We start from the raw sequence: 26,664 nt of genomic DNA, 5'->3' as shown, positions 1-26,664 counted from the left end.
ACAATTGTGAAGATCATCTTAAACCGTGTTTGTTTGTATCCTACAGTTTCATAGTGGTATTCTAGCCTACTTTTTAAGGGTAAACGAGCATGGTAATGTATCCTGTGCATAAGCAAAGATCACTGGGTCAATGCTATGTGAACCTATGAAGTCAGTGAAGGTTTTTCTCTTCTAGCCCCGCCTTTCTCTGTGGTCTGTCCTTTGTCCTATCAATGATGGTCACTCCCTCCAATTCAAGTGCTCAATATCCTCTCATCTTCTGCTTTCTAGATCCCTCTCCAATGCCTTGACTGAGCAGTGTAGTGTCATAGAAAGGGCATGGACTTGGACCAAACTGGGTTTGAATTCCATCTTTGCCTCTGACTAGCCTGGCGAATTTGGGGAAGCTACTTTCCTTCCTTGAGCCTGTTTCTTCATCTGCAAACTAATGCCTATAAATGTCATCTACCTGAGAAAGCTGTGATGAAGAATGAAATGAGGTCATATGTATAAAGTGTATACCATAGTGAGCAGCACACAGTAAATACTCAGTAATTAATAGTTGTTTATCTTTGTCACCGATGTCATTTGAGCAAATAGAAGGGAACAAGGCTAGTCTGTGTGTTTGACAGACATCAGCATTCTACTTAGAGAAAGGCAATGAGAGTCAGAATTGGAAAAATTTGTGGAAATGCTAGGGGTCAAGGAGAGTAAACAGATCATGAAATGCACACATATTGGCAGAGCATTCCAGCATGGCCTGAGAGTTTGTAGGTAGGAAGTTGTCTTGAGTAGGTGGTGCAGGAGCTGAGAGCCGAAAGGGCAGAATGGATCAGAGAGAAAGGTCAAGGTGTGGATCAGAGATCTTGCTGAGGCAAGAAGAGTGTTTTAGGGGACGTGGCTTCATAACAAAGGTGATAGGGTAAATGAGGCAGGTAGGCAGATACCCATGCCTGCAATGATGTATAGTTAAGGAAGAACATGTACTTCCACGTGCGAGTTCACCACCTCCCAAAACCCCAGTGAAACTACTATAAAATGATATTTAAGGGATCCCTGGGTGGCGCAGCGGTTTGGCGCCTGCCTTTGGCCCAGGGCGCGATCCTGGAGACCCGGGATCGAATCCCACATCGGGCTCCCGGTGTATGGAGCCTGCTTCTCGCTCTGCCTCTCTCTCTCTCTCTCTGTGTGTGACTATCATGAATAAGTAAATAAAATCTTTAAAAAAATAAAAAATAAAAAAATGATATTTAAAAGGATTGGAAGAGCAGGAAATGAAGCAACGACTAAATTTTGAATGCTGAAAAGCAGGTGGATGAATAGTAATTGACTTAGCAGACCTAGAAAGACCACAAACTAGGAATTTTAACCCTTAGCAGGAGAAGCCAAAAACCAACCTCATTTATTACCCATTCTTCCATCCGACCCGCAATAATCTTCAAAAGCTAAAACAGGTAACTCTGGAAGTGGAGATGGGTGGTGGGTACCCAAATAATGAGGTTTGTTTAAAAACTTTTTGAGATTTCCAAATCTCCTCCTGCATTTGATACTTGACTAAACTGGGGATCTGCCCCTTCCCTGCCCTGACAGAAGTCTGGAGTGTTAGTTCCTGAAAAGGAGAGCACTCTGGACTGGGAGTTCCTATACCCAGCCAAGGGCTGGAATCTCATATTAAAAACAGAAGGGTTAATTGGAGATATGCATCCTGAAAGTTGTAAATCGCCATCCTTATCCACCTCTGACTAAAATTTTAGCAGCTGGAAGATTCTTTTGTGGGCCATTGAGCAACTCAAAAGAAAAATATCTAAGAATATTGACACTAAAGAGCCCCAAAAAGAACCCAGCTGGATTACTCCATGGTGAGGCTCATAGTATGATATTGGGGGTACATGGGGGAAGAAGGAGACCCATCTAGTTCGATATTTATTATTAAAAATGCAGGGGAGAGCTAAGATGGCAGCATAGTAAGAGAACCCGAGGCTTGTCTCCTCCCTCAAACACAACTAGATAACTATCAAATCATTCTAAATGCCCCAGAAATTAACCTGAAGACTGAGAGAATAACCTCCACAATTAAAGGGAGAGAAAAAAACCACATCGAAGAAGGTAGAAAGTGTGGAGACATGGTTTGGAGGAGAAAAATCACAAGATCTGCAGAGGAAAAGGAGCTATGGTTGTGGAGAAAGGTGAGAGAGAATGGAGCATCAGGGGAACACACAAGGAGAACACTTCCCCCAAAACCATTGGCTGGGAAAAGGAGAGGGGCTAATTTTTGTGAGTTCTGAAACCAGCAGGGCTTAAAAACTAGCATTTTAAAGATAGGTGGGCTTGGCTGGGATAGAGCCTTGAGGGCACTGCCCTACTGCTGGAGAGAACACAGGCAAACAACCCTGAGAAAGATGGCATGGAAACAACAATCTGGGAACACCTGTGGCACAGAGAAGGTGACTATCTGTTCTTGGAGAGTATCCCTGGTCCCTGAGAGGTAGCATTCATAGAGACACCTCTCTGGGGACAAAGGAGCCAGCTGGTGCCATTTCCCTCCCCCATCCTTCAACAAAAACACAGAGCCACCTGCAGAGGGCAGCTTGGCCCTGACACTGGTTGCCTAGCCTGCTTGCTCCAGGTCCCACACCCCTGCACTCTGGCACAACCACCCTTCTCAGTCAAACCTGCCTCAGTCCCAGAGTGGTGAGACATTCCCCTAGAAAACCAGCACAGGCCCCTGCCCACACGATGTCTCTAAAGCCTAGAGATTTATTTTTTTAAGATTTTATTTATTTATTCGAGAAACATAGAGAAAGAGGCAGAGACACGGGCAGAGGGAGAAGCAGGCAGAGGGAGAAGCAGGCTCCATGCCAGAAGCCCGATGTGGGACTCGATCCCGGGTCTCCAGGATCAGGCCCCGGGCTGAAGGTGGTGCTAAACTGCTGAGCCACTTGGGCCGCCCTAAAGCCTGGAGATTTAAAAGTCAGCAGGCTAGGCAGATAGAGCCCAAAAGGTATAGTGATGTTTCTGGAGAGAAGGCAGGCAAACAACCCGGAGGCAGACAGTGTGGAAAGAGCAATCTGAAAAACAACTGGCCCACATAGTGGTGGGGATTATTCACTCTTCTTGGGGTGCATGCCTGAGAGCAGTGGGCCCAGAGACCCCTCTCCAGGGACAAAGTTGCTGGCTGGTGCCATTGCCTTCCCCCACCCCTCAGCGTAAACATGGAACCACCTTTGGTAAATAGCACAGTGCCTAACTGTGCTTTGGTAAATAGCACTGGCTGCCTAACATGCTTACACCAGGTCCCATACCCCTGTGCTCTGCTGCTACTGCCCTTGTTGGTCAAGTTTGCCTCAATACCAGCATGGTGTCCCCTTCCCCAAAAAACCAGCAGAAACTCCCGCCCACACCATGTCTCCTGGTCAGAGGTTTCTGCAAGGCTTCAGTTCTAGTAGAAGTGGTATCAGTTCTCATTTAACAAGCGGACCAGAGCACCCCTAGTTAAAACTCACCACATTCTGGCCAAGGCCCAAACACTACCCACTTCAGGCAAAGAGAGCCTCTGCAGACGACTAGCCTGAAGAACAGAGCAGCCAAAATGCAGCAGAATGCACACTACACACACCACAGACATTCCCTGAAGTGGCAGGCCCTGGACACTATGTGACTTATTCTTCATAAAGCCATCACTCTCAGGAACAAGAAACATAATAGGCTTATCTAACACAGGGAAAAAGACAGAGACTTAGAAAAAAATCCCGGGACAGAGAAATTCATCCCAAATGAAACAAGATAGGTGATGCCACAGATCTCAGTGAAACAAAGGTAAGTAACATGCCTGATGGCGAATTTAAAGCAACAATCATAAGAACACTTGCTGAGCTTAAGAATGGAAGACTTCAGAGAGGCCTTACATCAGAGATAAGAGTTTTAAAAAGACAATCAGAAATGAAAAATGCAATAACTGAGATTCAAAATACACTTGATGCAATGAACAGGAGCACAGAAGAAGCAGAGGAATAAATAGGTGATATGGAACATAAAATAATGGAAAATGATGAAGTTGAGAAAAGAAGCATTATGGAATACAAGAGTAGAATTATGGAACTCAGTAATTCATTCCATCAAACATAATAACATTCATATTCTAGGAGATGCACAAGAAGGAAAGAAAAGGGAGCAGAACATTCATTTCAGGAAATAATAGCCGAAAACTTCCCTATTTGGGGAAGGAAACAAACATCTAGATCCAGGAAACACAGAAAATTTTTATAAAAATCAACAAAAGCAGGCGAATACCAAGGTCAATATTCTAGCTAAATTGAGAAAATCTAGTGATAAAGGAAAAAATTTAAAAGCAGCAGGCAAAAGAAGTCCTTCACTTACAAGGAAAAACCCATAAGACTAGTTGGAGATTTCTCAACAGAAAACTTGGCCGAGAGAGAGTAGCATGTATATTCAAAGTGCTGAATGGGAAAAATCTGCAGCCAAGGATATTCTCTCTAGCAAGTCTAGAGATTTAGAGTAGAAGGAGAGATAGTTTCCCAGACAAAAACTAAAGGAGTTAGTGGCCACTAAACCAGCCCTGCAATAAATATCACAGGAGACTCTCTTAGTGGGAAGGACAGACCAAATGTGTCAAAGACAAGAAAGGATCAGAGAAAATCTCCAGAAACAATGACAATACAAGTAATAAAATGGCAATAAATACATATCTATCAATAATTACCCTGAATGTAAATGCACTAAGTAAACTCTCCAATCAAAAGACACAGGGTGTCAGAATGCATTAAAAAAAGACCCATCTATATGTGGCCTACAAGACTCATTTTAGACCTAAAGATATCTGCAGACTGAAAGCAAGGGGGTGGAGAATGATTTATTGTGCTAACGGACGTGAAAGAAAGGTGGAGTAGCAGTACTTATACCACACAAAATACATTCTAAACCAAAGATTGTAACAACAGATGAAGAAGGTGCTGTATCGTAGTACAGGGGACTATCCAACAAGAAGATCTAACAATTGTAAATATTGATGCCCCTAACTTGGAGGCACCCAAATATATGAAAGGATTAATAACAAACATAAAGGAACTCATTGATAATAATACAATCATAGTAGGGGACTTTTTAGCTCCCCACTTAGAGCAATGACCAGATCATCTGAACAGAAAACCAACAAGGAAACCATGGCTTTGAATGACACGCTGGACCAGATGGACCTCGCAGATATATCCAGAGCATTCCATCCTAAAGCAGCAGAATACACATTCATTTCGAGTACACATGGGACATTCTCCAGAACAGATCACATACTGGGTCACAAAGAACGTCTCAACAAGTACTAAAATATTGGGGTCATACCGTGCCTGTTATCTGACCACAACACTGTGAAACTGGAAGTCAAACACAAGAAAAAAAAACTTGGGAAGACCACAAATACATGCAGGTCAAACAACATGGTACTAGGCAATGAATGGGTCAACTGGGAAATTAAAGAAGAAATTTTTAAGCATACATGGAAACAAATGAAAATGAAAACACAGTAGTCTAAAACCTTTCAGATAGGGTAAAAGTGGTCCTAAGATGGAAGTATATTGCATTACAGGCCTACCTTAACAAGCAAGAAAAATCTCAAAGAAACAACCTAACCCCTAAAGGAGCTAGAAAAAGAACAACAAATGAAGTGTAACACCAGCAGAAGAAGGTAAATAAGAGATTAGAACAGGAATAAATGATACGATAACTAAAACAACAGTAGAAGAGATCAATGAAACAGGAGCTGGTTATGTGAAAAAAAAGTAATACAATTGATAAACCCCAGCCAGACTTAAAAAGAAAAGTCCCAAATAAATAAAATCACAAATGAGAGAGGAAAAATCACAACCAGCACCACAGAAACACAAACAATTCTAAGAGAATAATATGAAAAATTTATGCCAACCCATTGGACAACCTGGAAGACATGGATAAATTCCTAGAAACACATAACCTACCAAAACAGAAAAAAGAAGAAATAGAAAATTTGAACAGACAGATAACCAGCAAAGAAAGTGAACCAGTCATCAAAATCTCCAAACAAACAAAAGGCCAGGGCCAGATGGCTTTACAGGGGAATTCTTCCAAACATTAAAAAAAAAAAAAGAGTTAATACCTGTTGTTCTCAAACTATTGCAAAAAATAGAAATGGAGGGAAAACTTCCAAAGTCATTCTAAGAGGCCAGCATTACCCTTAATCCAAAGCCAGACAGACTCCAGTAAAAACAGAATAGAGGCCAATATCCCTGATGCACATGGATGCAGAAGTTCTCAACAAGATACCAGCAAATCAAATCCAACAGTACATTGAAAGAATGTGGGATCCCACCAGGATCAAGTGGGATTTATTCCTGTGCCGCAAGGGTGGATCAATATTCACAGATCAATCAGTGTGATACACCACATGCATAAAAGACAGGATAGCACCCATGGGATCCTCTCAATAGATGCAGAAAAGGGATTTGACAAAGCACAACATCCATTCTAGATAGAAACCCTCAACAAAGTAGGGATAGAGGAAACACACCCCATCATAATAAAGGCCATATACAGAAACCCGCAGCAAATCTCATCCTCAATGGGGAAAAACTGAGAGCTTTTCCTCTAATTTCAGGAATAAGGATGCCCACTCTCACCGCTGTTATTTAACATAGTGCTGGAAGTCCCAGGCTCAGCAGTCAGACAACAAAAAGAAATAAAAGGTACCCAAATCAGGAAGGAAGAAGTTGAACTTTCGGTCATTGTAGAGGATGTGATGCTATATATAGAAAACCTGAGTTACTCCAAAATATTGCTAGAATTGATAGAAAAATTCAGTCAAGTCACGGAATACAAAATCAACATGCAGAAATCTGTTGTATGTCTATGCACCAATAATGAAGCAGCAGAAGGAGAAATCAAGGAATAGATCTCATTTACAACTGCACCAAAAACCATGAGATACCTAAGAATAAACCTAACCAAAGTTGGAAAGAACTGTACTGCAAAAACTATAAAACACTTATCTAAAAAATTGAAGATGACAAAAAGAAATGGAATATATTCCATGCTCAGAGTTTGGAGGAACAGATATGATCAAAATAAAAAATATATTACCCCAAACAACTACACACTTAATGCAATTCCTGTCAAAATACCAACAGCATTTTTCACAGAAGTAGAAGAAAAAATAGTGAAATTTATATGGAACCATAAAAGAACCCGAATAGCCAAAGCAACCTTTTAAAAGAAAAGCAGGGGGCAGCCCGGGTGGCTCAGTGGTTTAGTGCTGTCTTCAGCCCAGGGCATGATCCTGGGGACCCGGGATCGAGACCCATGTTGGGCTCCCTGCATGGAGCCTGCTTGTCCCTCTGCCTGGGTCTCTGCGTGTGTGTGATGAATAAACGAATAAAGTCTTAAAAAAAAAAGCTGGAGGCATTACATTTCCGGACTTCAAGTAATATTATAACCTGTTGTGATCAGGACAGTAAGGTGCTCGCACAAAGCAGACACATGGATCCATGGAACAGGATAGAGAACCCAGAAACGGGCCTTGAATTCTATGGTCAGTCTTTGACCCAGCGGGAAAGCCCGACTGATGGAAAGAGAGAGACTCTGTTCCAGAAATGGTGTGGGGAGAAGCGGACAGCCGTGTGCGGTAGATGGACCTGGAGCACTTTCTCACACAGAAAACAAAAATAAATCAAAATTAAAACATTGCTGAAAGTCACTCGGGAGGCCCCGAATACGCGGGAAGCCCCGCCGCCCCCCCCCCCCCCCCCCCGGTGTCAGGACCTGAACGTGTCCCATCGCCGAGTCGCGCCCAGGCGACAGACAGGCCGCACCCCCTCCGGGAAGCTCCCCCGCCCCGCCCTGCGCAGCCCGAGTGCAGGGGCCGCCTGGAGGGGCACCCAGAGGGAGGGCCCCGCCCGGTCCCGGCGCACCTGCAGCGCTCCCGCCGCGCCGACCCGCCGCTGCTGGCACCGCGGGGCGGCGCTCGGGACCCGGGGGCGCGACAGGCCCAGCCCGGGGGGGGGGGGGGGGCGGGGGGGATCAGCTGGGCGCCCGCCTGCAGCCCGGGCTCGGGTCGGCAGCCCTGGGGGCGCGGGGGGAGCCCGCAGGCTCCACGGGGGCCCGGGTCAGCGGGCTGCAGCTGCCCGAGCTCCCTGTCCCTCGGGCCCCGCCCTGCCCCTCCCTACACACGGGGGACAGTGACCCCCAGGTGCCAGGTGCCGCGGCACAGCCGGCGCGGGGGCTCGCGAGGCCGCACCGGGAGGAGCAGGCGCGGGCCAGGGCCAGTGGGGCGGCGCGGCGGGAGCAGGGGGCCGGGTCAGCGCGCTGCCCAGACAGCGGGTGTCGCCCTGCCGTCGGGCCCCCCATCCCGCGCCCGGAGGGGCCCCGCGCGACCTTCGCCGCCGCCGCCGCCGCGCACGTCCGCCCGCAGGTGCCCCTCGCCGCCAGGGGGGGCGCGCAGTGGGGGCGAGTGCCCCTCGATGGACGTGCAGGGCGATCCCCGCTGCCTCGGGGGGCCTATTCCTGCTCCCTCGGGGGGACGGACCCCGACTCCTGTCCCTTGGCGGAGGGACCCCGACTCCTGTCCCTTGGGGGAGGGACCCCAACTCCTGATCCCTTGGTGGAGGGACCCCGATTCCTGATCCCTCGGGGGGAGGGACCCCGACTCCTGTCCCTTGGTGGAGGGACCCCGCTTCCTGATCGCTCGGGGGGAGGGACCCCAATTCCTGCTCCCTTGGGGGGGGGGACCCGGGTTCCCGCTCCCTCGGAGAACAGCCCTCCTGAGAACACGGTGCCGAGGGAACGCGGCCGGCGCACACGGCCACCTACTGGTCCCAGGGTGGCCCCTGCAGCAGGTGTCCAGCGGACGCCAAGCGGCAGGGACAGGAGGCCGAGGAGCGGTCGGTCCCCGGGGGCAGGACGGGGTGCAGGGGGCAGTGAGCGCGCGGCGGCCGGGCCGTCTGTGCGGGGCGGTGCCGCGTGTGCAGCCGAGAGGGCCGACATGTCGGGGGTGCACGTGGGGGCGCGCGAGCTCCTGCACGCTCGTGGGTGGCGCCCCATGCCGTCCGCGCGGCGCAGAGCCAGCGACTTCCCGCCTTTTCTGGCGGGCGAGGGCCGGGCCAATGAGGACGCGGTGACCTCATCAGATCTGCGTGTCACCGCGTGCGCAGCGGGGAGGGGAGGGGGTGTCGCTTTTATACGGAGCGGGGCCTCCTCGCCCGCTGCTCAGAGCTCGGGAGCAGCCGGCCCAGCGCGCCGCACGGCGGTGCACCCCGGCGCTCCTCTCTGCGCCCCGACGCCGTCTTTCGGAAGCGCAGCCCGAGGTTGGTCTCTCCACAGCCCGAGGTTGGTCTCTCCGCAGCCCGAGGTCCGTCTTTCTGCAGCCCGAGGTCCGTCTTTTGCTCCCTCGGGCGGAGGGACCCCAATTCCCGCTCCCTTGGGGGTCCCGGATTCCTGCTCCCTCGAGGGGAGGGGCCCCGATTCCTGCTCCCGGGGGGGGGGGGAAGAGGCCGTTATTCCTGCTCCCTGGGGGGGGGGTGCCCCGATTCCTGCTCCCTCGGGAGGAGGGACCCCGATTCCTGCTCCCTCAGGGGGAGGGGCCCGATTCCTGCTCTCTCGGGGGGGAGGGACCCCGATTCCTGCTCCCTTGAGGGGAGGGGCCCCGATTCCTGCTCCCTGGGGGGGGGGGGAAGAGGCCGTTATTCCTGCTCCCTGGGGGGGGGGTGCCCCGATTCCTGCTCCCTCAGGGGGAGGGGCCCGATTCCTGCTCTCTCGGGGGGAGGGACCCCGGTTCCCGCTCCCTCAGAGAACAGCCCTCCTGAGAACACGGTGCCGAGGGAACGCGGCCGGCGCACACGGCCACCTACTGGTCCCAGGGTGGCCCCTGCAGCAGGTGTCCAGCGGACGCCAAGCGGCAGGGACAGGAGGCCGAGGAGCGGTCGGTCCCCGGGGGCAGGACGGGGTGCAGGGGGCAGTGAGCGCGCGGCGGCCGGGCCGTCTGTGCGGGGCGCTGCCGCGTGTGCAGCCGAGAGGGCCGACATGTCGGGGGTGCACGTGGGGGCGCGCGAGCTCCTGCACGCTCGTCGGTGGCGCCCCATGCCGTCCGCGCGGCGCAGAGCCAGCGACTTCCCGCCAGCGGCTTTTCTGGCGGGCGAGGGCCGGGCCGGGCCAATGGGGACGCGGTGACCTCATCAGGCCTGCGTGTCACCGCGTGCGCAGCGGGGCGGGGAGGGGGTGTGTCCCTCGGATACGGAGCGGGGCCTCCTCGCCCGCTGCTGAGGGCTCGGGTGCAGCCGGCCCAGCGCGCCGCACGGCGGTGCACCCCGGCGCTCCTCTCTGCGCCCCGACGCTGTTTCGGCAGCGCAGCCCGAGGCCCGTCTCTCTGCAGCCCGAGGTCGGACTCTCTGCAGCCCGAGGTCGGACTCTCTGCAGCCCGAGGTCGGTCTCTCTGCAGCCCGAGGTCGGACTCTCTGCAGCCCGAGGTCGGACTCTCTGCAGCCCGAGGTCGGACTCTCTGTAGCCCGAGGTCGGTCTCTGCAGCCCGAGGTCGGACTCTCTGCAGCCCGAGGTCGGTCTCTGCAGCCCGAGGTCAGTCTCTCTACAGCCCGAGGTCGGTCTCTCTGCAGCGCGAGGCCCGTCTCTCCGCAGCCTGAGGTCGGTCTCTGCAGCCCGAGGTCGGACTTTCTGCAGCCCGAGGCCCGTCTCTCCGCAGCCCGAGGTCGGTCTCTGCAGCCCGAGGTCGGACACTCTGCAGCCCGAGTTCGGTCTCTCTGCAGCCCGAGGTCGGTCTCTCTGCAGCCTGAGGCCCGTCTGTCTGCAGCCCTTGCCCCGTCTCTCCGCAGCCCGAGGCCGGTGTCTCTCTGTCCGCAGCCCGATGTCTCTGCAGCCCAAGCCCCATGTCCCCGCGGCCCGACGCCCGAGCGTCCGCAGCCCGGGGTCTCCGCAGCCCGAGGCCCGTGGCTCCGCGGCCCGACGCCCGAGCGTCCGCAGCCCGGGGTCTCCGCAGCCCGAGGCCCGTGGCTCCGCGGCCCGACGCCCGAGCGTCCGCAGCCCGGGGTCTCCGCAGCCCGAGGCCCGTGGCTCCGCGGCCCGACGCCCGAGCGTCCCCAGCCGGGCCGCAGCCGGGCCGCAGCCCGAGGCCCCGCGCCGAGCGCCGCCGAGGCCCCGCGCGCGGCTCAGGGGGAGCCGTGGAGGGCGGGCCGGCCGCCCGAGGTCGTGCCGCTCGCGCAGCGCCCGCGCGGGGCTGGCCTTCTCCGTGTGCCAGATGGAGCGCCTCCTGCGGGCCGGCCGCTACGCCAAGCGCCTGGGCGCGTCCGCCCCCATCTTCCTGGCGGCCGTCATCCAGTTCCTGACGGCCACCGTGCTGGGGCTGGCGGGCGACGAGGCCCGGCACAGGCGCACCGCGTACATCACCCCGGAGCTCGTGGACCGGGCGCTGCACAACCACGAGCTGCTCAGCGGCTTGTTCACGATGACCACCGTGTCCCAGGTGGCCCCGGCCCGGTACTAGCCGCCCCCGGCCCCTGATGCCCGCCGCCGCCCGGGGAGCCGCCGGGGGGGCTCGGTGACCCCCGCGTCCCCGCAATAAAAGGCGCAGAGACAACCAGACGTGTGCGCCTGGCTCACTGGGTGCGGGACGCGCCTCGGGGGGAGGGCGGGGGGGGGCGGGGGGGAGGTTGGGGTTTGGGGTTGTGGGCGAGGTTGGGGTGGGGGTGCGGGGCTCGGGGATGACGGGGGGTTGGGGTGCCCTCGGCGGTGCACGATGGGGGTGATGGAGGATTTGGGGTGTGGCGTGGGGCGCGGGTTCGTGGGTGTGGTGCGGGGTTCGGTCATGCGGTCCGGAGCATTGTTGGGGTGCAGGGACGGGGGCTGTGGCGGGGTCCGGCTGGGGTGCAGGGGTGGTGGTGGGGTCCGGCTGGGGTGCGGGGACGGGGACTGCTCGGGGTCAGGACAGGGGGTGGCTGGGCTGGGAGTGACGCTGGGGCATAGAAGACCCCCCCCCACCGCACGGGCCAGTCCCGTGGACGATGGTGTGTGTGGGGCTGGAGCTCAGGACCATGCCTGCGGCGTGGTGATGGGGTGAACGCCGGTGCAGTAACAACCTGGCTGCGGGATGGAGGGGGACACACCTGCCGGCGCGGAGTGAATGGGGGGACACAGCTGCCGGCGCGGACTGTTGGGGGACACAGGTGCCGGCGCGGACTCGAGGGGACAGGGCTTTGACGGAAGGCTGGGGGGGCGGGGACCATCCTGACTCCGGCCAAGCGGCCTCGGGGCCAGGCGGGCCGGCGCCGCGACGTTAGCTCGGGGGCCGGCAGGGGCCGGGAGGGGCCGGGGGGCGCGGGCCGACCCGGGGGCCGGGGTCGCCTCGGAAGGGCCGCGGCCGCCCAGGCCCCGCGCCGGCCCGCGCGCTCGGTTCCGTCCGGCGGGACGGCGGGGGGCGGCGCACGCATGCGCGGGGTCCGCGGGGGGGCGGGGCCCGCAGGGGGCGGGGCCGGGGGACGCGGGCACGTCGGGCGTGCGCGCGTGCGGGCAAGATGGCGGCGGCGGCGGCGGGCGGCCCGGGCGGCGGCGGCGGCGGCGGCCCGGGCGGCGGCGGCGGCGGCGGCGGCGGCGGCGCGGGCCCGGGGCCCGAGGCCGGGGACTTCCTGGCCCGCTACCGGCAGGTGTCGAGCAAGCTGCGTAAGCGGTTCCTGCGGAAGCCGAACGTGGCGGAGGCGGGCGAGCAGTTCGCGCAGCTGGGCCGGGAGCTGCGCGCGCAGGAGTGCCTGCCGTACGCCGCGTGGTGCCAGCTGGCCGTGGCGCGCTGCCAGCAGGCGCTGTTCCACGGGCCCGGGGAGGCGCTGGCGCTGACCGAGGCCGCGCGCCTCTTCCTGCGGCAGGAGCGCGACGCCCGCCAGCGCCTCGCCTGCCCCGCGGCCTACGGGGAGCCGCTGCAGGCCGCCGCCAGCGCGCTGGGCGCCGCCGTGCGCCTGCACCTGGAGCTGGGCCAGCCGGCCGCCGCCGCCGGCCTGTGCCTCGAGCTGGCCGCCGCCCTGCGCGACCTGGGCCAGCCGGCCGCCGCCGCCGGCCACTTCCTGCGCGCCGCGCAGCTGCACCTGCCGCAGCTGCCCCTGGCCGCGCTGCAGGCGCTGGGCGACGCCGCCTCCTGCCAGCTGCTGGCGCGCGACTACAGCGGCGCCCTGGCCGTCTTCACGCGCATGCAGCGCCTGGCGCGGGAGCACGGCAGCCACCCGCTGCGGCAGCCGCCCCCGGCCCCGCCGCCGCCCGCCCCGCCGCTGCCCCTGGCCCCGCCGGCGGCGGCGTCGACCTCGTCGGCCTCGGCCTCGACCTCGTCGGCCTCGGCCTCGTCCTCGTCGGCCTCCGCCCCGCTGGGCCCCGCCGCCGCCGCCCCGGCCCTGCCCGCCGCCCTGCTGCCTGCCGCGCCCGCGCCCACGCCCACGCCCGCGCCCGCCACGCTGGGCGCCTTCTCGGACGTGCTGGTCCGCTGCGAGGTGTCCCGCGTGCTGCTGCTGCTCCTGCTGCAGCCGCCGCCCGCCAAGCTGCTGCCCGAGCACGCCCACACGCTGGAGAAGTACTCCTGGGAGGCCTTCGACGGCCACGGGCCCGACGGCGCCGGCCAGCTTCCCGACGAGCTGTTCCTGCTGCTCCAGTCCCTGGTCATGGCCACCCACGAGAAGGACACGGAGGCCGTCAAGTCGCTGCAGGTGGACATGTGGCCGCTGCTCAGTGCGGAGCAGAACCACCTGCTGCACCTCGTTCTGCAGGAAGCCGTGTCCCCGTCGGGGCAGGGCGTCTGACCACTCGCGCGCGCCAGCCCCGAAGCCGCTTTCCGCCTCTGGCCCCGTGGCCTGCTGCTGCCCCGCCGTTGGACCGCGGGCCGGCCGGCCGGCCGGCGGGCGGCGGTGCCCACGGACCGACGGGCAGGGGCCCGGCACTCGCACCTGTCTTGCTCTTCGCCCGCCCGCCTCCACCGGACGCTGCGGGACTGCAGCCTCCCGCATCCCACAGGCTTCGTGCCGTCCCTGGCGCGGCAACCACCCCAGCATCACGGGGTCAGCCTGGAGGACTTGGCTCTCTTCCCCAAGACGGGCCACGGGACACCGAGCGGCCCCTTTACCCCTGGCCTCTTCTTGCACCCAACTCCCCTGCGGGCCTCCACCCCCACCCCCACCCCCACCCTCCCGTACACCTCTGTTGCAAGTCGGACGGTTGGATGTTGCACACGCCTCTCGGTTCCGTTTTTGTTCGTCGGGGATCTGCTTTAGCGCAGGCCGGTGTCTCTCCAGGTGCTCACCCAGGTTCTCCTTTGTTGCCCACGCCCCACGCGTACCCCTGGGGAGCACTAGATGGCACGGGCCCTCGGGGCTGCTGCCCTAAATCCACAATAAAGCCGTTCTGATGCCTCTCGCCTGCGGTTCGCCTTCCTCCGTAACGCGGAATAGCTGCTCCACCTGTCGGGAGGCAGCAAGGGGAAGAGCGGGTGGCTGTGCTTCGGGCCGCAGTGTGGTCGTTCACTCGCAGCGGTCCGTGCGCCTGCTGCTCGGGCTGTGCCGCACAGTCAATCCACAGACAACCTTGGCCGCGTGGGCCTTCCTCGGCGCCAAGGCGAATGTGTCCCGCGCAAAGCAGGGGCCCACGTTCGACTGTCGAGGTGTCTGGCGTGCCTTGGAACTCAGGGTTGTGGGCCTAGGTTCCATTCTCAGACGTGGGCCTGGGCCACGCTGGGACTTACTTGTCCTGGGCGCCTTCCCGCCACTGGTAGGTAACTCAGATGTGTTGAATCAGCGTGCTTCTGTCCTATTGCGTGGTCCTCGGCCTGCGAGACCGCGCCTTTCTTGCCCAAGAGGACAGCATCCTGTTTCAGAATCCTACATTTTCAAGGCTTTTTGGTCCAAATGTCGCGTGCAAACGTTACTAGCCGCGTGTTTTTACATTCCACTTGCCTTTAGGGGTTTGGGAGGGCCAGTGAGAACTCTCCAGAATGTAATCTCCCTCTCAGTCCTTCTGCTTTCGGAAAATGCACCCTTTAGCCTGAGGCTGTGTACGGAACTGATCTGGTGGGGTGAGGTTTAAGGATGCGGTTGGGCAGTTCTGTTTTGCCTTTAGTGTGTGTGTGTGTTGGGGGATGTGTAGGCGGTGGTCACCGTGAGTTAAGCGCCTGTAAATGGGTGGGACGGTTAGGTAGTCCTCATGCCGCCATTTCAGCAACGGGGAAGCAGTCAGTAGGTAAGAAAATACAAAAGAGGCCCATCTGACACAGACTCCGCCACCAGTCCTGCGCACTCACGTGGCTGCCTGGAAGGGTCTTTCGGAGCCCTAAAAGCCTAGTCTAACTTATTGCAACAGTGTTAGGGTGTATCCTCCTTTGTAACTTAGCTTTTTCTGGTACAATCTTCTCAACCGGAAATGTAGGCCTGGGCAGCTTTCTTACTGTCTTATGACAAGAATGCTTAGGAGTTACGGAATGTGACTGGTGATAGTATTTGGGTTTGGGTTTAAGAAAAAGCCTCCTTAGGCCTCTGGTCTAACTCCTTGCATTGATGATATAGAGAGGTTACCAAAAACCCTGGTGTTAGGTATATGAGCAGCATTGGATTTCTCTAGAGATATAAATGAACAGAATCTTTGTATGTATAATGTGTGTGTATACTTGTATATGTGTACATATACATACATATACATATGTCTGCTTATATCTAAAAATAGATTGATTTTAAGGTATTGGTTTACATGATTGTGAAGGGTTGAAAATCTCAAAATCTGCAGGATAGGCCAGCAGTCTAGAGACACACAAAAGAGGTACAGTTGGAGTTCAAAGGCAGTTTGCAGGCTTAATGGCTAAGTTCCCTCTTCTTCCAAGGGGGTTTCTATTAAGGCTTTTAATTGATTGAGTGAGAGCTAGCAACAAATGGGGACTGGTAATCCGCTTTACTCAAAGTCCACTGATTAAATGTCAAGCTCAAGTACAAAATAAGCTCACAGAAACATCAAAGGTAAATTTTGAGCAAATGTCAGGGTACAGTGGCCTGACCAATTTGACATGTAAAATTAACGATCACAAGTACACCCTTTATCAACCTGGCACCCAGACCCATCTCCTTTAAAAATTCCTAGACTTGTAATAAAGATAATAACAAAGTTGGTTTTTAGAACCAAAGTTCTACATAGACCTGACATGGTGCGGCTATCCTGTGTACACCAAAACCACAATAACCTTTTTCCCATCATAGTATTTAAGTTTCAGGAAGTCAAGGAGAAGAGAAAATATTAAGGATCATACGTTCTTTAGTGGGAAAAGGGTTATTGTGCTTTTGACAAGTCTAAGAACCTACCAAAATGGAAAATTGAAATGTGCTCAACATCTCTCATCATTAGTTATTTGCAAACTAAAACCACAATGAGGTATCACTATATATGTACCTGGTGTAGAATGGCTAAAGCTAACCAGCTGACACCACTGAATGTAGGCAAAAATACGGAACAACTGGGACCCTCACACATACTGGGAGTGTAAAATGATACAAACACTGGAAAACAGCTAAGCAATTTCTTATAAAGCTAGGTATACATTTGACACTTCCACTTTAGGAATTATCCAAGAGAAATGAAAACATTTACACACAAAACCTTGAACACAAACCTTCATAGTAGCTATATTCATGATAATAAAAAACTAAACAGGCCATTTTTGATCAGAGTTTGAATATATAAATAAAGTGTAGTTTATCAATAAAACTAAATAACAATGATGGAAAGGAATAGGTCATTGATATGTGCAAAAATATGGATAAATCTCGAGGCTTCACTGAAAGTACTTGCATGTCTTATTCCATTTATTTGAAGTTCTAGAATAAGCAAAACTAATATATGGTGGGGAAAAATAAGATCAGTGGTTGCCTATAGGAAATGAGGGTCAGGCTAATTGGGAAGCGGGCTGAGGAACTTTTCATATGATTTAGTAGTTCAAATCCTTAGTGTTCACCCTAGGGAAATGAAAATTCATGTTTATACAAAAGCTATCCATAAATGTTTATAGCAGTTTATTCAAGATTCCCCAAACCTGGAAACCAAAATGTCCTGCACTATGCAAATGATCAAACAAAATGTGGTATATCCATATAATGGAATAAAACTTGACAATAAAACACAACTATTGATACATTCTAGATAAACAATCTAGATAAGCCTCAAAAATATGTTGAGTGACAGGAGCCAGTTTCGAAGGTGACATACTGTATGAATTATATACACAAGTTGTTCTGGGAAAGGCTATTCCACAGAGAGGGAGAACAGAGCAGTGGTTGTTCAAGATGAGGTGAGGAAAGGGTTTGACTAGTGCTTAGAGTTTACTCCAGAATACTGCCGCTTCAACAACATGCCGGAGTCGAGCAGACGCTAGCTTACCCTCAAGGGCGTGCTCTGGATGACGGCCGAGTCACAAGTAGGCCTAAGCACGGGTAGGACTTTCCCAGTCTCCCCAGTGTTAAACAGTCTCTCCTGCGTGCTGGCTCCTCCCTTTACGGGTCCCTTAGGACTCCCACAGAGCTTACCAAATCACCACTCTTCTTTTTGTTTTGAAGTGCTCAATCCAGCCTTAGCCCAGAAACCCCAGAAACTTTTCACCCATGAACTTATTAGTAAAGGCATATGCTCCACGGCCTGCTGCCCCCTCTGCACGTGCCCTGCCTTGACCTCCCCATGTGTCGCTCCAGACATGCTGTGCACCTCTTCAAGGAGGTACGAGTGATATACTTCTCTGCTTCCCTTTCCCTTTCACTCTTGGTTGAACTTCGGCTCATCGTCCAACACCCTTCCCTGGGGCTCCCCTCAACAAGTGTTAATTCAACAAAAATCATGACAACTAAAAAGGGACTGGGGTACCAAACTAGACTTTTGGGTTGATGGAGCTGTTCATGTCCTGATTGTGGTGGTGGATACACACATTTCTCCAAGTGTTAAATTCACAGAATGGGGCTCCAAAGAGGTTGATTTCACTGTATGACATAAAAATACTAAATAAGAAATGTAAAAGAAATAATAGTATCACAGACTGTAAATAGTACCAACCCAAACTCTTAGTAAATTCTTACTCTAGGGCAGCCCGGGTGGTGCAGCGGTTTAGCACTGCCTTCAGCCCGGGCATGATCCTGGAGACCCGGGATCGAGTCCCACGTCGGGCTCCCTGCATGGAGCCTGCTTCTCCCTCTGCCTGGGTCTCTGCCTCTCTCTCTCTGTCTCTATGAATAAATAAAATCTTAAATAAATAAATAAAATTCTTACTCTAGCAGAACTCTATTTTTATAAATCATAAAATGTATTTTTATATATCATATATCCACATATGTATGCATATACGATTTTACATGTTTATCTCTCTTTAGCTCTTCCAATAACAATCTAAAATGGAGGCCACGTATTCTGTTCCCATTATAAAAATGAGCGTATTAAAGTTCCAGTAAAGCACCAGTACCTAGCAGGAAAGTTGTAGCAATAAAATTCCTAATAAAATTGAAACTACATAGGGCGTAAAGAAATAACAATAACTAAAAAGACGTAGGTCTCACACTCAGCCATTACTCTGGCTTTAAGACCCAATGGCCTGATGCAAGTTACAGACCCATGTGCACATCAAGGGGTCTGGGGGAAAACCCTTCCCAGGGGCAAAGTTCATAAGCCAGAAGGTTGTGGCCAGAGGCCTCACACTGTGCTGTGCCCTTGTCCAGGCAAATTCTAGACTGGGGACCGGCGGCTGTTACACCTGGTCCTGGACTCCAGCCCCACACGCGCCATCGTCCTCGGGACCGGCCGTGCGGTGTGTGTGGGGGTCTTCTATGCCCCAACGTAACCCCCAACCCGGCCACCCCTGCCCTGACCCCGAGAGAAGCCGGTCTTGGGTGTCATCGCGGACTCTGAGCCGACCCCGCACCCCAGCCGGACCCCGAGCAGTCCCCGTCCCCGCACCCCAGCCGGACCCCACCACCACCCCTGCACCCCAGCCGGACCCCGCCACAGCCCCCGTCCCTGCACCCCAACAATGCTCCGGACCGCATGACCGAACCCCGCACCACACCCACGAACCCGCGCCCCACGCCACACCCCAAATCCTCCATCACCCCCATCGTGCACCGCCGAGGGCACCCCAACCCCCCGTCATCCCCGAGCCCCGCACCCCCACCCCAACCTCGCCCACAACCCCAAACCCCAACCTCCCCCCCGCCCCCCCCCCCCGCCCTCCCCCCGAGGCGCGTCCCGCACCCAGTGAGCCAGGCGCACACGTCTGGTTGTCTCTGCGCCTTTTATTGCGGGGACGCGGGGGTCACCGAGCCCCCCCGGCGGCTCCCCGGGCGGCGGCGGGCATCAGGGGCCGGGGGCGGCTAGTACCGGGCCGGGGCCACCTGGGACACGGTGGTCATCGTGAACAAGCCGCTGAGCAGCTCGTGGTTGTGCAGCGCCCGGTCCACGAGCTCCGGGGTGATGTACGCGGTGCGCCTGTGCCGGGCCTCGTCGCCCGCCAGCCCCAGCACGGTGGCCGTCAGGAACTGGATGACGGCCGCCAGGAAGATGGGGGCGGACGCGCCCAGGCGCTTGGCGTAGCGGCCGGCCCGCAGGAGGCGCTCCATCTGGCACACGGAGAAGGCCAGCCCCGCGCGGGCGCTGCGCGAGCGGCACGACCTCGGGCGGCCGGCCCGCCCTCCACGGCTCCCCCTGAGCCGCGCGCGGGGCCTCGGCGGCGCTCGGCGCGGGGCCTCGGGCTGCGGCCCGGCTGCGGCCCGGCTGGGGACGCTCGGGCGTCGGGCCGCGGAGCCACGGGCCTCGGGCTGCGGAGACCCCGGGCTGCGGACGCTCGGGCGTCGGGCCGCGGAGCCACGGGCCTCGGGCTGCGGAGACCCCGGGCTGCGGACGCTCGGGCGTCGGGCCGCGGAGCCACGGGCCTCGGGCTGCGGAGACCCCGGGCTGCGGACGCTCGGGCGTCGGGCCGCGGGGACATGGGGCTTGGGCTGCAGAGACATCGGGCTGCGGACAGAGAGACACCGGCCTCGGGCTGCGGAGAGACGGGGCAAGGGCTGCAGACAGACGGGCCTCAGGCTGCAGAGAGACCGACCTCGGGCTGCAGAGAGACCGAACTCGGGCTGCAGAGTGTCCGACCTCGGGCTGCAGAGACCGACCTCGGGCTGCGGAGAGACGGGCCTCGGGCTGCAGAAAGTCCGACCTCGGGCTGCAGAGACCGACCTCAGGCTGCGGAGAGACGGGCCTCGCGCTGCAGAGAGACCGACCTCGGGCTGTAGAGAGACTGACCTCGGGCTGCAGAGACCGACCTCGGGCTGCAGAGAGTCCGACCTCGGGCTGCAGAGACCGACCTCGGGCTACAGAGAGTCCGACCTCGGGCTGCAGAGAGTCCGACCTCGGGCTGCAGAGAGTCCGACCTCGGGCTGCAGAGAGACCGACCTCGGGCTGCAGAGAGTCCGACCTCGGGCTGCAGAGAGTCCGACCTCGGGCTGCAGAGAGACGGGCCTCGGGCTGCGCTGCCGAAACAGCGTCGGGGCGCAGAGAGGAGCGCCGGGGTGCACCGCCGTGCGGCGCGCTGGGCCGGCTGCACCCGAGCCCTCAGCAGCGGGCGAGGAGGCCCCGCTCCGTATCCGAGGGACACACCCCCTCCCCGCCCCGCTGCGCACGCGGTGACACGCAGGCCTGATGAGGTCACCGCGTCCCCATTGGCCCGGCCCGGCCCTCGCCCGCCAGAAAAGCCGCTGGCGGGAAGTCGCTGGCTCTGCGCCGCGCGGACGGCATGGGGCGCCACCGACGAGCGTGCAGGAGCTCGCGCGCCCCCACGTGCACCCCCGACATGTCGGCCCTCTCGGCTGCACACGCGGCAGCGCCCCGCACAGACGGCCCGGCCGCCGCGCGCTCACTGCCCCCTGCACCCCGTCCTGCCCCCGGGGACCGACCGCTCCTCGGCCTCCTGTCCCTGCCGCTTGGCGTCCGCTGGACACCTGCTGCAGGGGCCACCCTGGGACCAGTAGGTGGCCGTGTGCGCCGGCCGCGTTCCCTCGGCACCGTGTTCTCAGGAGGGCTGTTCTCTGAGGGAGCGGGAACCGGGGTCCCTCCCCCCGAGAGAGCAGGAATCGGGCCCCTCCCCCTGAGGGAGCAGGAATCGGGGCACCCCCCCCCCAGGGAGCAGGAATAACGGCCTCTTCCCCCCCCCCCAGGGAGCAGGAATCGGGGCCCCTCCCCTCAAGGGAGCAGGAATCGGGGTCCCTCCCCCCCGAGAGAGCAGGAATCGGGCCCCTCCCCCTGAGGGAGCAGGAATCGGGGTCCCTCCTCCCGAGGGAGCAGGAATCGGGGCACCCCCCCCCCAGGGAGCAGGAATAACGGCCTCTTCCCCCCCCCCCCCGGGAGCAGGAATCGGGGCCCCTCCCCTCGAGGGAGCAGGAATCCGGGACCCCCAAGGGAGCGGGAATTGGGGTCCCTCCGCCCGAGGGAGCAAAAGACGGACCTCGGGCTGCAGAAAGACGGACCTCGGGCTGCGGAGAGACCAACCTCGGGCTGTGGAGAGACCAACCTCGGGCTGCGCTTCCGAAAGACGGCGTCGGGGCGCAGAGAGGAGCGCCGGGGTGCACCGCCGTGCGGCGCGCTGGGCCGGCTGCTCCCGAGCTCTGAGCAGCGGGCGAGGAGGCCCCGCTCCGTATAAAAGCGACACCCCCTCCCCTCCCCGCTGCGCACGCGGTGACACGCAGATCTGATGAGGTCACCGCGTCCTCATTGGCCCGGCCCTCGCCCGCCAGAAAAGGCGGGAAGTCGCTGGCTCTGCGCCGCGCGGACGGCATGGGGCGCCACCCACGAGCGTGCAGGAGCTCGCGCGCCCCCACGTGCACCCCCGACATGTCGGCCCTCTCGGCTGCACACGCGGCACCGCCCCGCACAGACGGCCCGGCCGCCGCGCGCTCACTGCCCCCTGCACCCCGTCCTGCCCCCGGGGACCGACCGCTCCTCGGCCTCCTGTCCCTGCCGCTTGGCGTCCGCTGGACACCTGCTGCAGGGGCCACCCTGGGACCAGTAGGTGGCCGTGTGCGCCGGCCGCGTTCCCTCGGCACCGTGTTCTCAGGAGGGCTGTTCTCCGAGGGAGCGGGAACCCGGGTCCCCCCCCCCAAGGGAGCAGGAATTGGGGTCCCTCCCCCCGAGCGATCAGGAAGCGGGGTCCCTCCACCAAGGGACAGGAGTCGGGGTCCCTCCCCCCGAGGGATCAGGAATCGGGGTCCCTCCACCAAGGGATCAGGAGTTGGGGTCCCTCCCCCAAGGGACAGGAGTCGGGGTCCCTCCGCCAAGGGACAGGAGTCGGGGTCCGTCCCCCCGAGGGAGCAGGAATAGGCCCCCCGAGGCAGCGGGGATCGCCCTGCACGTCCATCGAGGGGCACTCGCCCCCACTGCGCGCCCCCCCTGGCGGCGAGGGGCACCTGCGGGCGGACGTGCGCGGCGGCGGCGGCGGCGAAGGTCGCGCGGGGCCCCTCCGGGCGCGGGATGGGGGGCCCGACGGCAGGGCGACACCCGCTGTCTGGGCAGCGCGCTGACCCGGCCCCCTGCTCCCGCCGCGCCGCCCCACTGGCCCTGGCCCGCGCCTGCTCCTCCCGGTGCGGCCTCGCGAGCCCCCGCGCCGGCTGTGCCGCGGCACCTGGCACCTGGGGGTCACTGTCCCCCGTGTGTAGGGAGGGGCAGGGCGGGGCCCGAGGGACAGGGAGCTCGGGCAGCTGCAGCCCGCTGACCCGGGCCCCCGTGGAGCCTGCGGGCTCCCCCCGCGCCCCCAGGGCTGCCGACCCGAGCCCGGGCTGCAGGCGGGCGCCCAGCTGATCCCCCCCGCCCCCCCCCCCCCCGGGCTGGGCCTGTCGCGCCCCCGGGTCCCGAGCGCCGCCCCGCGGTGCCAGCAGCGGCGGGTCGGCGCGGCGGGAGCGCTGCAGGTGCGCCGGGACCGGGCGGGGCCCTCCCTCTGGGTGCCCCTCCAGGCGGCCCCTGCACTCGGGCTGCGCAGGGCGGGGCGGGGGAGCTTCCCGGAGGGGGTGCGGCCTGTCTGTCGCCTGGGCGCGACTCGGCGATGGGACACGTTCAGGTCCTGACACCGGGGGGGGGGGGGGGGGGGGCGGCGGGGCTTCCCGCGTATTCGGGGCCTCCTGAGTGACTTTCAGCTATGTTTTCCTTTCAGCAAGTCCAATTCCTGCACATCTTCAGCTAATTTTATTCTTTGCGATGTACGGCGAAAGGAATTCTTTTGTTTTTCTACTAGATTTTTATTTAAATTCCAGTTGTTTAAGGTACAGTGTAACATGAGTTCCAGGTATAGAATTCAGTGTTCGCACCTACCGACAGCAGCCGGTGCTCGTCCCAAGCTGCCTCCTTCATCCCCGGCACCTACTTACGCCACCCCCCCCCCCCCCCCGCCCTGCTGACCATCACTGTGTTCTCTCTAGAGTCTGTTTCTTGGTTTTCCTGTTTCCGCTCTACGTTCATTTGTCTTGCATCTTAAATCCTACTTGTGAGTGAAAGCTCGTGGCATTTGTCTTTCTCTGCCTGACTTATTTCACTTCACGTAAGCGTCTCTAGCTCCAACCATGTCATCGAAGAGGCCGAGATCTCATTATCTTCCGTGGCTCAGTAATACTCCATGGTGTGCAGGTGCACTACATCTTTCCGTGCATTCACCCATCCGGGGACATCTGGGCACTTGCCTTAGTCGGGCTGCTGTCCACCATGTCGCTTCGACACTGGGGGCCACTATTCCTTCAAGCTAGTGTTTAGTATCCTCCGTGTAAAGACCTAGTGGTGCAATGGCTGGGTCGTAGGGGAGTGCTATGGTGAACTTCTTGAGGACCCTCCACGCTGTTCTCCGGAGCCGCGGCATGGGCCTGCGCTCCCACTCGCAGTGCCAGAGGGCCCCCCTTTCTCCACATCCTCGCCAACACCCGTTGTCTTCTGACTTGTTGATTTTAGCCATTCTGACAGGTGTGAGCTGGGATCTCATTGTGCTTTTGATGTGCATCTCCCTGATGATCAGTGACGTGGAGCATCTTGTCGGGTGTTTGTTGGCCATCTGGATGCCTTCTTTGGAGAAATGTCCGTTCATGTCTTTTGCGCATTTTTAACTGGATTATTGGTCTTTTGGGCCTTGAGCTGTTTCAGTTCTCTATATATTTTGGATACTAATGCATAATTTCTGCCATATTTAGGGAACTCTCGTGGTTAACTTTATGTGTCACCTTGGATATGCTATGGTACCCATTTATTTTGTCGAACATTTTTCTAGGTGTTTCAGAGGTATTTTTAGATGAGATTAACATTTAAATTAGTAGAATTTCATCCCATCCCCTGTGGCCAATAAAATGGGAAAAGCATACTTAATTAAATAGTTTATTAATTAAAGTTCAGTAAAACAGAATATTCCCCATAATGTGGGCGATTCTCATCCAATGAGTTGAAGGCCTTACTTGGAAAACACTAACTTCCCCCAAGGAAAATGGGATCTTCTCAGCACACTTTCTTTGGACGTGAACTGCAACACCAACTCTTCCCTAAGTCTCCAGCATGGTGGCCTAGCCAGCAGATTTTGGGATTGCCCTCCTCCACAATACCTTAAACCAATTCCTCATAATGCCTCTCTCTCTCTCTCTCTCTCCACACACACGCACACACACACACACACACATTCCATTGTTTCTGGGTCTTGGAGAATCTTGACTAATAGAGAATTTGATACTAAGATTCTACAGCAACAGAAACTTAAGAATGATTTTTCTTTTTTAAAAAAAGATTTTATTTATTCATGAGAGACACAGAGAAAGAGGCAGAGACACAGGCAGAGGGAGAAGCAGGCTCCCGATGTAGAACTCGATCCTGGAACGTCCCAAGAATTATTTTTCTAAATTAGTTTTAGCACTTCTGGAATTGACTCTGTAGTCTGATTAGATTTGAAATTGCTAATGAGTCTACTGCCATTGTAAAGAGTACACTGGGGGATCCCTGGGTGGCTCAGTGGTCTAGTGCCTGCCTTGGGCTCAGGGTGTGGTCCTGGGGTCCCGGGATCAGGTCCCACGTCAGGCTTCATGCATGGAGACTACATCTCCCTCTGCCTGTGTCTCTGCCTCTCTCTCTCTGTCTCTATGTGTGTCTGTGTGTGTCTTGAATAAATAAATAAAATCAACAAAACTAAAAGGCAGCCTGCAGAATGGATGAAGATATTTGTAAATGACATATCTGATAAAGGGTTAGTATCCCAAGTCTATTAAAAAAAACTTATACTCAACACCCAAAAAACAAATAATCCGGTTAAGAAATGGTCCAAAGGCATGGATCGATATTTTTCCCAAGAAGACATACAGATGGTTAACGGACACATGAAAAGATGCTCAACATCACTTATCATCAGGGAAACGCGAACGGAAACCACAATGATATATCACCTTATACCTGTCAGAATGGTTAAAATCAACAACACAAGCAACAACAGGTGTTGGTGAGAATCAGAGAAAGGGGAACCCTCTTATACTGTTGGCAGGAATACAAACTGGTGCATCCACTCTGGAAAACAATGTGGAGAGTCCTCATATGTTCAAATAGAACTGCCCTATTATCCAGCAATTGCAGTACTTGACATTTACCCAAAGAAAACCAAAATACCGATTTGAAGGGATACATGCACCACAATGTTTATACCAGCATTAAGAATCAGAAATTAAAATTATGAAAAGACACTAAGTGTCTATCAACTTATGGATAAAGCAGAAGAATATATATATATATATATCAGTCATCAAAAAGATATATATATATATATATATATAAAATGGAGGTATATATATAATATAATATTACTCAGCCATCAAGAAGAATGAAATATTGCCATTTACAAAAACGTGGATAGAGCTAGAGAGTATTTTGCTAAGCAAAATAAGTCAAAGAAAGACAAATACCATATGATTTCACTCATGTGGAGTTTAAGAAACAGAACAAATGATCATAGGGTAAGGGAAGATAGGAAAACCAAGAAACAGACTCTTTTTTTTTTAAACAGGCTCCACACCCAGACTGGAGCCCAATGCAAGACTTGAACTCACAACCCTGAGATCAAGACCTGAACTGAAATCAAGAGTCAACACTTAATGGACTGAGCCACTCAAGTGCCCCCCAAAACAGACTCTTAACTACAGAGAGCAAATTGGTCTTGTCAGAGGGGAGGTGGTTTGGGGGATGGGTTGGACGGGTGATGGGGATTGAGGAGGGCACTTGTGATGAGTAGTGGGTGTCCTATGTAAGTGTTGAATCATTGTATTTATTGTACACCAGAATCTAGTATGACACTGATGTTATTTAACTGTAATTTATTAAAACCTTTAAAAAGCATCTGTTTTTGTGTCTGTTTTGTTTTGCTTTTTAGATTCCACATATAAGTGAAATTATATGATCCTTCTTTTTCTCTGTCTGACTTTTCTCACTTAACATCATACCCTCTAGGTCCATCCATGTCATCTCAATACGGAAAATGTCAAAGACACTCTGGGCAGCATAGAAAAGAAAAGAAAGTTAATTTTTTTTCACAATGTGTTGAGGATGGTACAGAGCCCGTTGGGCTGTTGTACGCCGTTGTTGCCGCGGAGACGATAGGAGTGGTGGTTTTCCCAT

General features: G+C 56.3%; 3 protein-coding genes across 3 annotated transcripts; 2 read left to right on the top strand and 1 right to left on the bottom strand.

The window, feature by feature from the left end:
- Positions 1 to 7,500: 7,500 nt before the first annotated feature.
- On the top strand, positions 7,501 to 11,602 carry LOC112668509 (mucin-1-like). The gene is made up of 4 exons (XM_049107850.1): positions 7,501 to 7,645; positions 8,217 to 9,345; positions 10,626 to 10,717; positions 10,842 to 11,602. The coding sequence occupies exons 1-4, from the start codon at positions 7,501 to 7,503 to the stop codon at positions 11,507 to 11,509; spliced, it is 2,034 nt and encodes a 677-aa protein (XP_048963807.1). The 3' UTR covers positions 11,510 to 11,602.
- An 848-nt stretch (positions 11,603 to 12,450) lies between these two features.
- Positions 12,451 to 14,409, top strand: LOC112668329 (40-kDa huntingtin-associated protein-like). Its single transcript, XM_049107849.1, has 2 exons — positions 12,451 to 12,506; positions 12,590 to 14,409. Exons 1-2 carry the CDS (start codon positions 12,451 to 12,453, stop codon positions 13,797 to 13,799), a joined length of 1,266 nt encoding a protein of 421 aa, XP_048963806.1. The 3' UTR covers positions 13,800 to 14,409.
- A 4,874-nt stretch (positions 14,410 to 19,283) lies between these two features.
- Positions 19,284 to 23,983, bottom strand: LOC125754731 (basic proline-rich protein-like). The gene is made up of 4 exons (XM_049107848.1): positions 23,806 to 23,983; positions 21,541 to 23,104; positions 20,169 to 20,260; positions 19,284 to 20,044 (listed from the first exon to the last, which is right to left on the bottom strand). Exons 1-4 carry the CDS (start codon positions 23,981 to 23,983, stop codon positions 19,377 to 19,379), a joined length of 2,502 nt encoding a protein of 833 aa, XP_048963805.1. The 3' UTR covers positions 19,284 to 19,376.
- Positions 23,984 to 26,664: the final 2,681 nt, after the last annotated feature.

The sequence above is a fragment of the Canis lupus genome, chromosome X (genome assembly GCF_003254725.2).
Source record: "Canis lupus dingo isolate Sandy chromosome X, ASM325472v2, whole genome shotgun sequence".
Lineage (NCBI taxonomy): Eukaryota > Metazoa > Chordata > Mammalia > Carnivora > Canidae > Canis > Canis lupus.
This window is presented reverse-complemented; position numbering and strand designations above follow the sequence as displayed.

Excerpts from the sequence above, each read along its gene's own strand:
- LOC112668509 (XM_049107850.1), top strand. The coding sequence starts at position 7,501 with ATGGATCCATGGAACAGGATAGAGAACCCAGAAACGGGCCTTGAATTC. Across the intron at positions 7,646-8,216 it reads GAAGCGGACAGCCGTGTGCG|GTGCCGCGGCACAGCCGGCG; the intron begins GTAGATGGACCT and ends CCCAGGTGCCAG. Across the intron at positions 10,718-10,841 it reads CCGTCTCTCCGCAGCCCGAG|CCCGAGGCCGGTGTCTCTCT; the intron begins GTCGGTCTCTGC and ends GTCTCTCCGCAG.
- LOC112668329 (XM_049107849.1), top strand. The coding sequence starts at position 12,451 with ATGCGCGGGGTCCGCGGGGGGGCGGGGCCCGCAGGGGGCGGGGCCGGG. Across the intron at positions 12,507-12,589 it reads GGCGGGGCCGGGGGACGCGG|CGGCGGCGGCGGCGGCGGCG; the intron begins GCACGTCGGGCG and ends CGGCGGCCCGGG.
- LOC125754731 (XM_049107848.1), bottom strand. The coding sequence starts at position 23,983 with ATGGCTAAAATCAACAAGTCAGAAGACAACGGGTGTTGGCGAGGATGT. Across the intron at positions 20,261-21,540 it reads TGGTCTCTCCACAGCCCGAG|CGCGAGGCCCGTCTCTCCGC; the intron begins GTTGGTCTCTCC and ends GTCTCTCTGCAG. Across the intron at positions 20,045-20,168 it reads CCGTCTCTCCGCAGCCCGAG|CCCGAGGCCGGTGTCTCTCT; the intron begins GTCGGTCTCTGC and ends GTCTCTCCGCAG.